General features: G+C 48.8%; 1 protein-coding gene across 3 annotated transcripts in view; it reads left to right on the forward strand.

Moving 5' to 3' along the window:
* The window catches only part of LOC141072994 (uncharacterized), a 115,794-nt gene that overhangs the window by 52,355 nt on the left and 48,990 nt on the right, over nucleotides 1-14,449 (forward strand). For all 3 annotated transcript variants that reach the window (XM_073560265.1, XM_073560263.1, XM_073560264.1), the window contains 5 exons: nucleotides 11,736-11,885; nucleotides 12,015-12,194; nucleotides 12,286-12,409; nucleotides 12,492-12,589; nucleotides 12,788-12,878. In XM_073560265.1, coding sequence (XP_073416366.1) covers nucleotides 11,808-11,885; nucleotides 12,015-12,194; nucleotides 12,286-12,409; nucleotides 12,492-12,589; nucleotides 12,788-12,878 — 571 coding nt within the window. In that variant the 5' untranslated portion in view covers nucleotides 11,736-11,807. The remainder of the gene's footprint in view (nucleotides 1-11,735; nucleotides 11,886-12,014; nucleotides 12,195-12,285; nucleotides 12,410-12,491; nucleotides 12,590-12,787; nucleotides 12,879-14,449) is intronic.

Raw genomic sequence — 14,449 nt, forward strand, 5'->3', positions numbered from 1 at the left:
CGGATCCGTCACATCCGGTTTTACGAAACATTTGCCGGATCCGGCGTTCCGGCACGACGCCGGATCGCGCCTGACGCCGAAAACCTGATGTGTGAAAGTAGCCTTAATCTATTGAAATCTTGAATAGTACTATGAGTATCTTATTGCGAGTGCCGCATTTATGTTTTTTATCTTGCATGTTTCATTGCCAATATCTTTGATTATGTATTCTCATCTCTGTTACATGATTATAATTTTTTTATTTCATATAAATTAGGTGGTATTTACATATATACATCTAAAAGATAATGTATCTAGCATTTAATACCAACAATGATTTCCCCGTCTTGAGCCATCAATAATCATTATGCCATCTCATGCCGACCGCCGGTACGCATGCGCCCTGTGCTTCCGTGGCGCCCGGCGTCTCTCAGCGTCTTTGTTGATCTGGTGATAGTCACACCTTCTGTGACGTCGCCGGTCAGCTGACGCCGACGCCGCCTGGCATCTGCGGTTGCTATGGTGTCGCATGCGTCAGTAGAGGCGGCCTGGCTTTGACGTGGATACATTGGGACACATTGTTATTTCCATGGTAACCGGGATTCTTATCCACATAGACGCTATTACGTGGCTTTGATTGGTCAATTGAGTCACATGACTGTCATACTTGCCTATGATTGGTGGACTTAGCGTTTTTAAATCCCTTCACTTCCCCTTTCCCACCACCCCTTGAGAAAGGCATTTCACGCCGAAACGCGCGTCGGGGGGGGACACACACTACGGCAGTTTGCCTCCTATCCCTATCAGGTATGACTTTAACATTCTACAATTTTATTATGTTTTGCCACCCATCATGGACACATGTCTGGTGATGTGGACTTTGTGAGGCTTATTTGGGGATGCGCAATTCTGCTATGAGCAAGTGTAATTATATCCATCTTTGCTGTTAGGCATTATATGTGCCTTATATTTTTCTCTTTCCCCCTTCCGCTACATGTGTGTGTCCTTTGGTGTTTTTCTGCATGTACAATCAGACTTGGATTTTCCCTGTTACTGTGTTTTTTCACATATTCTGGTATTATTGATTGTCTAATAAATTATATTTTGTATTATTATATTCTCTAGTGAGATTTTTGGTCGTTTGTTTTTTCTTATATTTAGCTTTAGCTCAGGAGTGGAACATGGATCTCGCTTATGCCTTCCCGCCGCTCCCTCTTATACCAAGGGTCCTAAGAAAGATCCAGGAAAGCAGAGCATCAGTAATATTGATCTTTACTGGCCCAAAAGAAGCTGGTTCTCCTTACTAAAATGGATGGCACGGGAAGACCCAATACTATTACCAGCAAGACGTGACCTGTTAACTCAGGGACCCTTAGTTGCAGCATTTCTGCTTTCTGGTGAACTATCGGCCTGGATCCTGAGGCGGAGATCCTAAAATCAAAAGGACTCTCTAACTTAGTAATATCTACTATGCAGAATAGTAGAAAGCCGGTAACCTCAGCTATATACCAAAAAATCTGGAAAACATTTTGCTCTCAATGTAAAGGGCCAGTATCACTCATTCAGGGTCCAGATATCCCGCAGATTCTCGACTTTCTCCAGTCGAGCTTTGACAAAGGACTAAGGCCTAGTACGCTGAAAGTACAGGTATCAGCCTTAGGCTCATACTTCGACTTTCCCCTAGCCAATCATCCCTGGGTAGTGAGGTTCATAAAAGCCACTCAGCGGATGAGACCCACAATCCGTAGCTCGATACCACCTTGGGATCTTAGCTTGGTCCTAAATGAGCTGCGCAAACACCCGTATGAGCCACTAGAGCAGGCCCCCTTGAAAGCAGTGACATTTAAAACTCTATTTCTAGTGGCAATAACTACTGCTAGACGCATAGGGGAGATTCAGGCCCTGTCTATAGAGCATCCATATTTGAAGATCCAAGAAAACTGCATCGTCTTAAAATTAAACCCAGCATTTCTTCCCAAAGTGGTTACAGACTTCCACCGGTGTCAAGGAATTGTACTACTGGCTTTCTGCCAAAATTACAACGAGAAGGAACGCTCTCTCCACCTCTTGGACGTTAAAAGAGCTGTCCTCCAATACTTAGATGTTACAAAAGACTGGAGAGTAGACTCTAATCTCTTTATCCAGATGGCAGGCAAAAACAGAGGGAAGAAAGCATCGAAAGCTACTCTAGTTAGATGGTTGAAATCAACTATCAGTGCAGCATATGTGTCGGCGGGAGAGACTCCGCTAGAAAACCTTATAGCTCATTCTCTAAGAGCAGTTTCTGCCTCATGGGCAGAGAGCAGCGCGGGAGCATCTATGGACCAGATATGCAAAGCCGCAACCTGGTCTAAATTTAATACCTTTTGCAAACATTATAAGTTAAATGTTATGGCAAGCTCTCAGACAGCCTTTGGGAGGAAAGTCCTCCAGGCTGTAATCCCGCCCTAGTTGGAGTAATTTGGTAATTCTCCTGGTGGTGCTGTCAGGAGGGACGTCCTGGAAAGTAGGAATTAGTCCTACCGGTAATGGTATTTCCAGGAGTCCATCATGACAGCACCCCTTATATACCCTCCCTTGGATTTCCTGTCTGGTATGCGATGTAACATCTATGGTAGGAAGTTCAATAAAATTGCGTTGTATACATCCTGGTGTGGTACTTAGAAAATCACTGAAGGGTGTTGGTGGGGAGGGTCTATTTAACCTCTTCTGTGTTCCTGTCCCTATCAAGGATATGAAGGACAACCTCCTGGTGGTGCTGTCATGATGGACTCCTGGAAATACCATTACCAGTAGGACTAATTCCTACTTTTTTTCAAAACATATTATATTCAGTATGTAAAACAGTGGGCAGGTCACTGAGGGATTAGTGACCTGTCATAAGCCATACAGATGAATATGTAAGCAGAGCAGCACATAAAGAGCCCCGCTCACAGGCCGCCCCGGAGCACGAGTATCTGATTCACTGAAAATTGCAAATAAAGTTTGAACAATCACAAGACAGATTTCATCAACCAAGAAGGTATAATTTTAATCAGTATAATGGCGTCGAGCTGACACTGTCTGTAGGTTACTGTGCACAAATCTGCTGACAGGTTCCCTTTAAATCATGTTGATCAGAGGGTGTCACGCCACCCGCTGCCACGCTCCCCGCTGCTTCTATCACGCCGCCTGCAGCTGCATCCTCTGCCCCTCCTCCCGAACACCGGCGCACTCACCTCACCCGGCACGCTCCGAGGTGCGCACGCGCCATCCTGCTCCTTCTCAGCCGCCGCTGCAACCGGCCTTCCATGCCCGTCAGGTGCGCCTGCGCACTGCGCGCCAGTGATCCTGCCACTCATCTCTCCTGTCGCTGCTGCTGCTCCACCTCCTGGCCGACCCTGACCCGGAAGCGCTGCCTGCAGTCCTATATCAGGTAGCCTCGCCTCCTGCCCGGTGCCTGACTATCAATTGTGTCTAGCACTGCTGATTCAGGTCCACGCGTCCCTGCGCTCTCCCAGCCTAGCACTCTGTCCTGCTCTCTGTGTCCCAGTGTCTTCTTGTAATCACTCCCTGTGTTCTCTCCTAGTGCCTGCCTCGTCCGTCCCCGGTCTCAAGTCCTCTCCTGCAGTATCTACCATCGTCAGCCTAAATCCGTTTCTGTCTACAAACCCTTCCCTGCTGGTCCTTCCGCAACCCTTTTGGCCACCTCTGGTTTTCCTTCTAGTGTTGTCCCCGGGTATCAGCTTCCGCGGCGATAGTCTCTCTGAGGCTTGCCCCAGACGCTCCCTGTATAGGGGGTGGTCCACTTGGCCAGCTCGCCCCGAGGAGGTTCGTCGTTGCGGTCCTGCGGGTTCACTTCTGGTTCTCCTCAGCCCTACAGTATAGTCAGGCCATGGACCCCGCTGGTACCCCGACCCCAACCCAAAAGGAGCTCCTATTCCTACGGGAGAATCAAGCAAGGATAATGTCCTTCCTTAAGTCCATGGAGTCCCGCTTGTCGACTCTACAGGCCTCTGATCCTGGAACTGCCTCCCAGCTGGGCAGCCTCCAACAGGAGCTGGCTCAGCAGCGAGACACCCAGGCCCATATATTGAACTATATGGCATCTATAGATAACCGTCTCCTTGCCCTGCAATCTGTGGCCTCGACCCCGGTCCAGGCTGCGGTATCCCATCCGTCGCCCCGTTTGGCAAAACCCCCGCGTTATGGAGGCGACCCTAAGTCGTGCAGGGGTTTTTTAAATCAGTGCCAGCTCCATTTTGAGCTATTGCCTCAACAGTACCCCACCGACAGAGCCAAGGTGGCCTTTGTCGTTTCCCATTTGGAGGGTGAGGCTTTGGCCTGGGTAAACCCTCTCTGGGAGCGTGATGACCCCTTGGTCTCCCAACTCTCCATCTTCCTTGACTCTTTCCGTAAAGTGTTTGACGAGCCGGGTCGCGTAGCCTCTGCCACTGAGTCACTTTTTAACCTGCAACAGGGCACGCTCTCTGTGGGTCAGTACGCCATTCGCTTCCGTACCCTGGCCTCCGAGGTAGGATGGAACAATGAGGCCTTGGTAGGAGCTTTTTGGCGGGGACTCTCAGGCCGAATTAAGGACGAGCTGGCGGGACGGGATACTCCAACCTCTTTGGAGGATCTAATTTCCCTGGCTACCCACATCGACTTGCGCTTCCATGAGCGTTCTCGAGAGGCCACCAGGGATAGGAGGTTTCCTCGCGTCCCATCCGCTGCCCGCAGCCCACCTCGCTCGCGCCCTGCTCTGGCGTCGGCACCTTCCGCACCTGAGCCCATGCAAGTAGATCGCCTCAAGCCGGTGGAGCAACGCCGAAAGGAGAGGCTCACTCAGGGTCTTTGTCTGTATTGTGGGAGTGCATCACACTTCCTGCGTTCCTGCCCTGAGCGCCCGGGAAACGCCTCCGCCTAGGACAGGTAAGAGAGGCCTCCCTAGGTACCTATGACTCCTCTCTACCCTTGACTCTTTCTGTTCTCTTGCATCTGGGTCCCAAGCGTTCCTCCGAGTGGGCTTACATAGATTCTGGTGCGGCTGGAAATTTTATTCAGCTTGAGGCAGTCAGGAGGCTTCGTATTCCGATCCCTGGAGACTCCTCGGCAGATTGCGTCGGTCGACGGCCAACCCCTGCGGGTGTCCATTACGCAGGTCACCGAAGAGTTGGACCTTCAGGTTGGAGCCTTGCATCTGGAGAAGATAGCCTTCTATGTGCTGCCGACCTTATCTCACACTATCCTGTTGGGCCTTCCTTGGCTAAGAAAACACGAGCCTACCTTAGACTGGCGGTCTGGTGACATCGTGCGGTGGGGACAGTTCTGTCAGAGGGGGTGTTTGCTTTCCGTCCAGCCAAGAAACTCTCCTCGTCCAACATCGGTTTCCCCAGATTTACCTTCGGCCTATTGGGCCTATGCGGATGTCTTCAGCAAGAAAGAAGCAGAGAGTCTGCCTCCTCACCGTCCCTACGATTGCCCAATCGATCTCGTTCCCGGCTCTACTCCACCCCGAGGTCGGATTTATCCGCTGTCGCCATCAGAGACTCAAGCCATGTCCGAATATGTTCAAGAGAACTTGGCCAAAGGCTTTATTCGTAAGTCTTCTTCGCCCGCAGGTGCGGGTTTCTTTTTCGTCAAGAAGAAGGACGGGACCCTTCGTCCCTGCATTGACTATCGGGGCCTCAACGATATTACAATTAAAAATAAATATCCGCTTCCTCTCATCCCGGAGTTATTCGACTGTCTCCGAGGGGCGCAAATCTTTACCAAATTGGATCTGCGTGGAGCCTATAACCTAATCCGCATTCGCCCTGGAGATTAGTGGAAGACGGCTTTCAACACTCGCGATGGCCACTATGAATATCTGGTTATGCCCTTCGGCTTGTGCAACGCACCCACCGTGTTTCAAGAATTTGTCAATGATGTCTTCCGAGATCTTCTCTATTCTTGCGTGGTGGTGTACCTGGATGATATTCTGGTGTTTTCCCCGGACCTGTCTACTCACAGAAAGGACGTCCGTCAAGTCTTGTTGCGCCTGAGAGAGCATCGTCTCTATGCCAAACTCGAGAAATGCGCCTTTGAACAGTCTTCTCTACCGTTTTTGGGCTACATCATTTCTAATACTGGTCTACGAATGGACCCGGGAAAACTGTCTGCCGTACTCAACTGGCCGCGTCCCCAGGGAGTGAAAGCTATCCAACGATTCCTAGGGTTCGCCAATTATTACCGGCAGTTTATCCCACACTTTTCCTCCCTGACCAGCCCTATCTCCGCTCTGATCCGTAAGGGGGCCAATCCCCACTTCTGGTCACCTGAGGCCGAAGACGCATTCCGCTTCCTGAAACAAGCCTTTGCTGCGGCTCCCGTACTCCATCGCCCAGAGGCCAATAAACCCTTCTCTCTGGAAGTAGACGCCTCTGCCATCGGAGCCGGTGCAGTACTTTCCCAGACGTCACCCTCTGGACGACTGGTCACCTGTGGCTTCTTCTCGAAGTCATTCTCCACCCCGGAGAGAAACTATACCATTGGTGACAGAGAGCTGCTCGCTATCAAGTTAACCTTGGAGGAATGGCGGTACCTCCCCGAGGGAGCGGTGCATCCCGTCAGGATCTACACTGACCACAAGAACCTAGCATACATCCGGACAGCGCAAAGACTTAATCCACGACAAGCCAGGTTGTCTCTGTTCTTCGCCCGGTTCGATTTCGAACTCCATTTCCGCTCCGGCGATAAGAACCTCAAGGCGGATGCCCTATCCAGATCCTTTTTGGTTACCGACTGTGAGGAAGAGCCTTCACACATCGTGGATCCTAACAAGGTCATTGTGGTTGCTCCTGTAAACCTGACTTCCCTGCCCCCGGGTAAGACGTTTGTTCAAGAGGACAATAGGAAGCGAGTCTTACATTGGGGTCATGCCTCCAAGCTAGCAGGTCACGTCGGCCTCAGGAAAACCCTCTCCTTCATCTCTCGTTACTACTGGTGGCCCTCTCTTGCTCGAGATGTTCAAAGTTTTGTCGCCTCTTGTCCGTCTTGTGCCAAAAATAAAGTTCCCCGACACCTACCCGCTGGTCTTCTCCACCCGCTCCCAGTTCCTTCTGCTCCCTGGCAACACATTGCTTTGGATTTTATTACCGATTTGCCTCGGTCTTCGGGTCACACAGTCATCCTCGTGGTCGTAGGTCGATTTTCCAAGATGGCCCATTTCATCTCCCTGCCTGGATTACCCTCCGCTCCTGAACTGGCAAGAATTTTCATTACCCATGTTTTCCGGATTCACGGCTTTCCTCAGCATATCGTTTCGGATAGAGGAGTTCAGTTTACCTCACACTTCTGGCGAGCTCTGTGTAAACTGATGGATGTCACTTTGGACTTCTCCTCTGCCTACCACCCCCAAACTAATGGTCAGGCTGAGCGCACGAATCAAATTTTGATAACCTATCTTCGCCACTTCTCCAACGTTCACCACAACGACTGGTCCCACTTGCTCCCGTGGGCCGAATTTGCCTACAACAACCACACCAATGAGTCTTCGTCTAAGTCACCTTTCTTCATCGTCTACGGGCAACATCCCAGTGTACCTCTGCCGCTACCCCCGTCTCGGGTGTGCCGGCGGCCGACCTTCTGACCGAGGAGTTCTCCAGGGTCTGGCAGGAGACCAAGTCTGCACTTGAACTAGCACGGGACAGAATAAAAAGACACGCAGACAAAAGGCGTCTGGAATCTCCGTTGTACCATCCCGGGGATAAAGTGTGGCTGTCCTCCAAGTTTGTTCGTCTTAAAGTCCCCTCATATAAGCTAGGCCCTCGGTATATCGGGCCTTTTGAGGTCTTAGCCCGCATCAATGACGTTGCCTACAAGTTAAAACTCCCCGCCTCGCTACGAATTCCCAATTCTTTTCATGTGTCCCTCCTGAAACCTGTCATATTCAACCAGTTCCATGCCTCTGTGGGTCACTCTCCCCAGCCAGTTTCTGCCCAGGATGTCTTTGAGGTCCAAGACATTCTTGCCGTAAAACGATCTAGAGGAAAGACCCTCTTCTTAGTTGATTGGAAGGGTTTTGGTCCCGAAGAGAGGTCTTGGGAGCCCCGACAGAACATCCAGGCCCCCCGGATTCTAGCTATTTTCCTTGCCAGTCTCAAGAAGAGGGGGCGTAAGGAGGGGGGTACTGTCACGCCACCCGCTGCCACGCTCCCCGCTGCTTCTATCACGCCGCCCGCAGCTGCATCCTCTGCCCCTCCTCCCGAACACCGGCGCACTCACCTCACCCGGCGCGCTCCCGAGGTGCGCACGCGCCATCCTGCTCCTTCTCTGCCGCCGCTGCAACCGGCCTTCCATGCCCGTCGGGTGCGCCTGCGCGCCAGTGATCCTGCCACTCATCTCTCCTGTCGCTGCTGCTGCTCCACCTCCTGGCCGACCCTGACCCGGAAGCGCTGCCTGCAGTCCTATATCAGGTAGCCTCGCCTCCTGCCCGGGGCCTGACTATCAATTGTGTCTAGCACTGCTGATTCAGGTCCACGCGTCCCTGCGCTCTCCCAGCCTAGCACTCTGTCCTGCTCTCTGTGTCCCAGTGTCTTCTTGTAATCTCTCCCTGTGTTCTCTCCTAGTGCCTGCCTCGTCCGTCCCCGGTCTCAAGTCCTCTCCTGCAGTATCTACCATTGTCAGCCTAAATCCGTTCCTGTCTACAAACCCTTCCCTGCTGGTCCTTCCGCAACCCTTTTGGCCACCTCTGGTTTTCCTTCTACTGTTGTCCCCGGGTATCAGCTTCCGCGGCGATAGTCTCTCCGAGGCTTGCCCCAGACGCTCCCTGTATAGGGGGTGGTCCACTTGGCCAGCTCGCCCCGAGGAGGTTCGTCGTCGCGGTCCTGCGGGTTCACTTCTGGTTCTCCTCAGCCCTACAGAGGGGCAGAGACCATTCAGAAGCTCTTCCCTTATCTCTGGCCAAATTGGATTACACGTAATAAACAAATCTGGATGGCCGTATATCCGAACATATGTCATGTCGTCATGAGCGTACGCGTGCATATGTCTAGGGCTTCCTGTAAATGTAGCCAGTAAGATAGGCATTCCCCAATGTCCACCACATTGCCATAATTGACAATCAACATTGACATTTCTTATACACTGCTCAAAAAAATAATTTCACATGCTGTTGTGCAAATGGAATAGACAACAGACGGAAATTATTGGCAATTATCAAGACACCCTCAATAAAGGAGTGGTTCTGCAGGTTGGGACCACAGACCACATCTCAGTACCAATGCTTTCTGGCTGATGTTTTGGTCACTTTTGAATGTTGGTTGTGCTTTCACTCTCGTGGTAGCATAAGACAGACTCTACAAACCCACACAAGTGGCTCATCCAGGATGGCGCATCAATGCGAACTGTGGCAAGAAGGTTTGCTGTGTTTGTCAGCGTAGTGTCCAGAGGCTGGAGGCGCTACCAGGAGACAGGCCAGTACACCAGGAGATGTGGAGGGGGCCGTAGGAGGGCAATAACCCAGCAGCAGGACCACTACCTCAGCCTTTGTGTAAGGAGAAACAGGAGGAGCACTGCCAGAGCCCTACAAAATGACCTCCAGCAGGCCACAAATGTGCATGTGTCTGCACAAACGATTAGAAACCAACTCCATGAGGATGGTCTGAGTGCCCGACGTCCACAGATGTGAGTTGTGCTCACAGCCCAACACTGTGCGGCCCTCCAAAGAAATGCCATACCACACCATTACTGACACACTGCCAAACCGGTCATGCTGAAGGATGTTGCAGGCAGCAGATCGCTCTCCACGGTGTCTCAAGACTCTGGCACGTCTGTCACATGTGTTCAGTGTGAACCTGCTTTCATCTGTGAAGAGCATAGGGCGCCATTGGCGAATTTGACAATCCTGGTGTTCTGTGGCAAATGCCAAGCGTCCTGCATGGTGTTGGGCTGTGAGCACAACTCACATCTGTGGACGTTGGGCACTCAGACTATTCTCATGGAGTCGGTTTCTAACCGTTTGTGCAGACACATGCGCATTTGTGGCATTCTGGAGGTCATTTTGCAGGGCTCTGGCAGTGCTCCTCCTGTTCCTCCTTGCACAAAGGCAGAGATAGCGGTCCTGCTGCTGGGTTGTTGCCCTCCTTCGGCCCCCTCCACATCTGGTGTACTGGCCTGTCTCCTGGTAGCGCCTCTGGACACTACGCTGACAGACACAGCAAACCTTCTTGCCACAGCTCGCATTGATGTGCCATCCTGGATGAGCTGCACTACCTGAGCCACTTGTGTGGATTGTAGAGTCCGTCTCATTGTACCACGAGTGTGAAAGCACAACCAACATTCAAAAGTGACCAAAAGATCAGCCAAGAAGCATTGGCACTGAGATGTGGTCTGTGGTCCCCACCTGCAGAACCACTCCTTTATTGAGGGTGTCTTGATAATTGCCAATAATTTCCATCTGTTGTCTATTCCATTTGCACAACAGCGTGTGAAACTGATTGTCAATCAGTGTTGCTTCCGAAGTGGACAGTTTGATTTCACAGAAGTTTGATTTACTTGGAGTTATATTCTGTTCTTTAAGTGTTCCCTTTATTTTTTTGAACAGTGTATTAATGTATTCATCCACTCTAAGTTTTTCTTGCTTCACCTGTATGTACAAAAGACGCTCACTTTCCACCTTGGCATGCGTATGTACTATAAGTTTATGAAAAAGTTGTCTGTCTGATCATTATTTGGTAGGCGTAGAAGTCAATAGCTGATGTTTTTTTTTTATTGGTTGGCCTAGCAGTGTTGGGATCAGTCTGCGTTAGATTATAGTGATAGCCGTCTTGGCCATTCCAAAATATTATCGGATATTGTAGAGCATCATGTGATCTATGTGTTTCTGTAATATATTGAAGATTTTCACTTCGTCGCTGAATAATGATATCTCGGCTTAGAAAGTCCCGTCCAACCATTACAATAGCTACTTCGTTAACACTGGGAGAATTAAATCTCCTTTTGTGCTCCCCAACCGGTGTCTTGTCTGCTCTTATTACGGCCGGATATTCCGCACTTGGCATTCTTTCTAAGGCTGTATTAATAAGGTTTACTAACTGATTTTGTTGATGGAAAAGTTTTTGCAAATTCAAAACAATGTCTGTGTCTCAGGTATGGCTTCACAGCGTTGATCAGTTTGCATTTGTTCGTCTCCCGAACAGCAAATTTGTAAAAATGTTGGGTCTTGATTTGCTGCAGGAAGCATCAAACCTACTTTGTGATATTTGTCCCTGCACTTTAAAAGTTGCCATAAATCCTGCCTCAAGTCAAGCTGTCGTACCAAAGGATGTCATCTGGAAAGATGAATTGTATCTCCTAATAATTTGCAGTAAATGCTTAGACTCATGAGTTGCTCACAACATTTATGAAAAAAGTGGTTCAGGAAGGTAAACTTAAAGGTGGCAAACTGACTAACCATTGACCACCACATACCTGGAGATTTAAAGTTGAACGTTATTGCTTGACAATGTTCTCATATTACGTCCATTTTGGTTATTATGACTTTCAGATGTGATCTATAGTACTGAATTGAGTCGTAGTGAAACACTTCCAAGCTCAAGTCAGCCTGACTACATTATTTTGATGACGTTCATCCTTTTTGTTCAGATGTTTCTGCATCTCTTGATTCAGCCTTTCTTTATTTTACACTAAATACTGTAAAATAATAAATCTCCTCATATGTTTCCCTTATTATCTCCAGTAATTGTATTATTACACAGGATTTTTATCATGTTACATCGGCTCATCTTCTCATTCAGGTCTCTACAATATCGGATCCTCTCAGTGAAGATCTTCTATAGAAGAGAATTTTCCTGATTTACTCACAACATATGGATATGGACAGAGACAAGATGGCGGAGAGGATATTACACCTCACCCTAGAGATCCTCTTCCGGCTTACTGGAGAGGTGAGAGATTCTGATGACGTCACATTACATCATTCTTATCTATGGGAATAACAGATGGACAGAACTGGAGAGGTGAGGACTCTGGAAATGTCTGTAGTGAGATTTATTAATGTGTCTCTCCATAACCAGGATTACACAGTAGTGAAGAAGACCTCTAGTGAGCGCTGTCAGGACCCTGTGTCTGAGGAATGGGGAAGACCCCTGAGCCCAATCACAGGGCCTCCACCTCACCCCACGGTACATGAGGAAATCAATGACCAGAAGATCCTAGAAATCACCTACAAGATGATTGAGCTGCTGACTGGAGAGGTGACACTGTTGGGAATGCTGGGACATTATACAGTAACGCTATAAAGGGATCTGATCTGGGAAATGATGGTATTATTATTGTATGTGTCAGGTTCCTATAAGGTGTCAGGATGTCACTGTCCATTTCTCCATGGAGGAGTGGGAGTATTTAGAAGGACACAAATATTTGTACAAGGATGTCATGATGGAGGTTCCTCAGCCGCTCACATCACCAGGTAATAGACAGGACTAAATACACACGGCCTATATTATGTGTATGTAAAGAATGAATTCAGTCCCTGTATGTGTTTCCTCCAGATCTATCCAGTAAGAGGACAACACCAGAGAGATGTCCCCGTCCTCTTCTTCCACAGGACTGTAAACAAGAAGATCCCAATGTTCCTCAGGATCATCAGGTAGATGGAGAGAAGGTGTCAGGAGATCTCCCCTATGATGTGTAGACGGCTGTGAAGGTCTTGTGCTCAGTCTTGTTTTATCCACCAGTATTATATGTTTTATACTTGTGTAATGAGAACGGTGGAGATGGCAGGATTAGAGCTGATCATAGATGTGACTTCTCCATCTGTCTGTGACTTTTACAATATTTGTTTCAGGGTGAAGATCTGACCCATATTAATACTACAGAGACATATGTGAGGGGTGATGAGCGGTGTAAAGAGGAGATTCCTACATATGACTACCCAGGTGAGTAGTAATGATGAGCAAATTTTTTCAGATAGCAAAAATATATTGACACTGTAACAGATGCCTGATGTTGGCAGCTAGTTTTTAGCTATTTTGCTAGGCAGTTTTTTCTTACTCAGATAGTTTAGCTATCTGTATCCTGTATTGCTGTGAAATCGACCTTCCAGCAATATTTTTGTTTTTGGCCATACTGAAGTCCACAGACAAAGACAGCAGGGGACATTTCATAGAAGTGTGAGGTGCACTTCTTCTATTGTGCTCCATGCACAAGTGTAGCACTCTAAATCTTATTTTTTCACTAGCTAAATGTGAAATAGCCTGCCGTATCACACGTTGTCATTTAGTGCTGTGGTGACATTGTTCTGTGATTTGAGCTGTTATGCATGAAGACATTTTTTTGGGGTAGTTGCTAGCATGATTCACCATGCCATATCTCACCTTGTTATTTAGTGGCGGCGAAATTCCACAGTGTGCATTTTGTTAATTTATAATAATATTATTTTTTTCTGTTACTCAATGTGACACAGCCCGCTGTATTCCACATTGTCATTTTGTGGCGGTGATATGAAGCTGTCTGCAGAACGCACGCACATTAAAATATATATTTTTTTTTTTTCTGTTGCTAAACAGCCAGCTATATCCAAAGTTTTCATTTAGTGGTGTTGAAATTGTTCTGTGTGCAGAGCTGTTGCACAGTAATTTTTTTTTTTTTTTTTTTAACGTGATACAACAGCCGAGATCTGAGTTTGAAATTGTTTGGAGGCTATCTTCTAGATTATGTGCACCTTTGGCATCCAATTTCTCATGGTCATCTTTTATGCCTAGCTTATTTAATCATAGGCTGGATCTCATACCTTCCATAGCCACCCTGTTATTGATCCTGTTGTACGTTCCCATTCCTGCTGCCATCATGCCACTTTTCGTGATCAGTTCATCTAACGACACGTCGGCCATAATTCTCCTGCAAACTTACCAGCAGGAACTGTAGGAAAGAGGGCGTTCCAATGCCACGGAGAATCTTCTAGATCAGACGTGGGCAAATGACGGCCCGCAGGCCACATACAACCCTTTGGTTTTTCCTATCCGGCCCGCAGACAGAAACACCGAAAGGGCAGGAACTCGGATGTGAGCTCATAGCTTGGTATTGGACCCGCCCCACTATCTTACTATTGGTGAAGCGGCTTCTGCTGGAGGAAGCGAGGAGCTGCTGAGATCACTCACAGCAGAGCAGCTCCAGCATCTGTTGTAGCATCGCTGAGAAGTCCGGACTGCAGTTCCCAGCAGCTTCTACACATGCTGGTAATTAATCACCTCCTAAGTGGGGGATGTTTGAGATTGGAACTAGGGGACAGTTGTGTGTGTGCCCCATGTACTCTGGTGGCTGGTCTGTGTGTGTGTGTGCCCGTGTGTGCCCCATGTACTCTGGTGGCTGGTGTGTGTGTGTGTGCCCCATGTACTCTGGTGGCTGGTCTGTGTGGGTGCCCCATGTACTCTGGTGGCTGGTCTGGGTGTGTGTGTGTGCCCGTGTGTGCCCCATGTACTATGGTGGCTGGTCTGTGTGTGTGTGTGTG

This window comes from Dendrobates tinctorius, unplaced genomic scaffold, assembly GCF_039654945.1.
Source record: "Dendrobates tinctorius isolate UK_male_01 unplaced genomic scaffold, ASM3965494v1 ptg000294l, whole genome shotgun sequence".
NCBI lineage: Eukaryota > Metazoa > Chordata > Amphibia > Anura > Dendrobatidae > Dendrobates > Dendrobates tinctorius.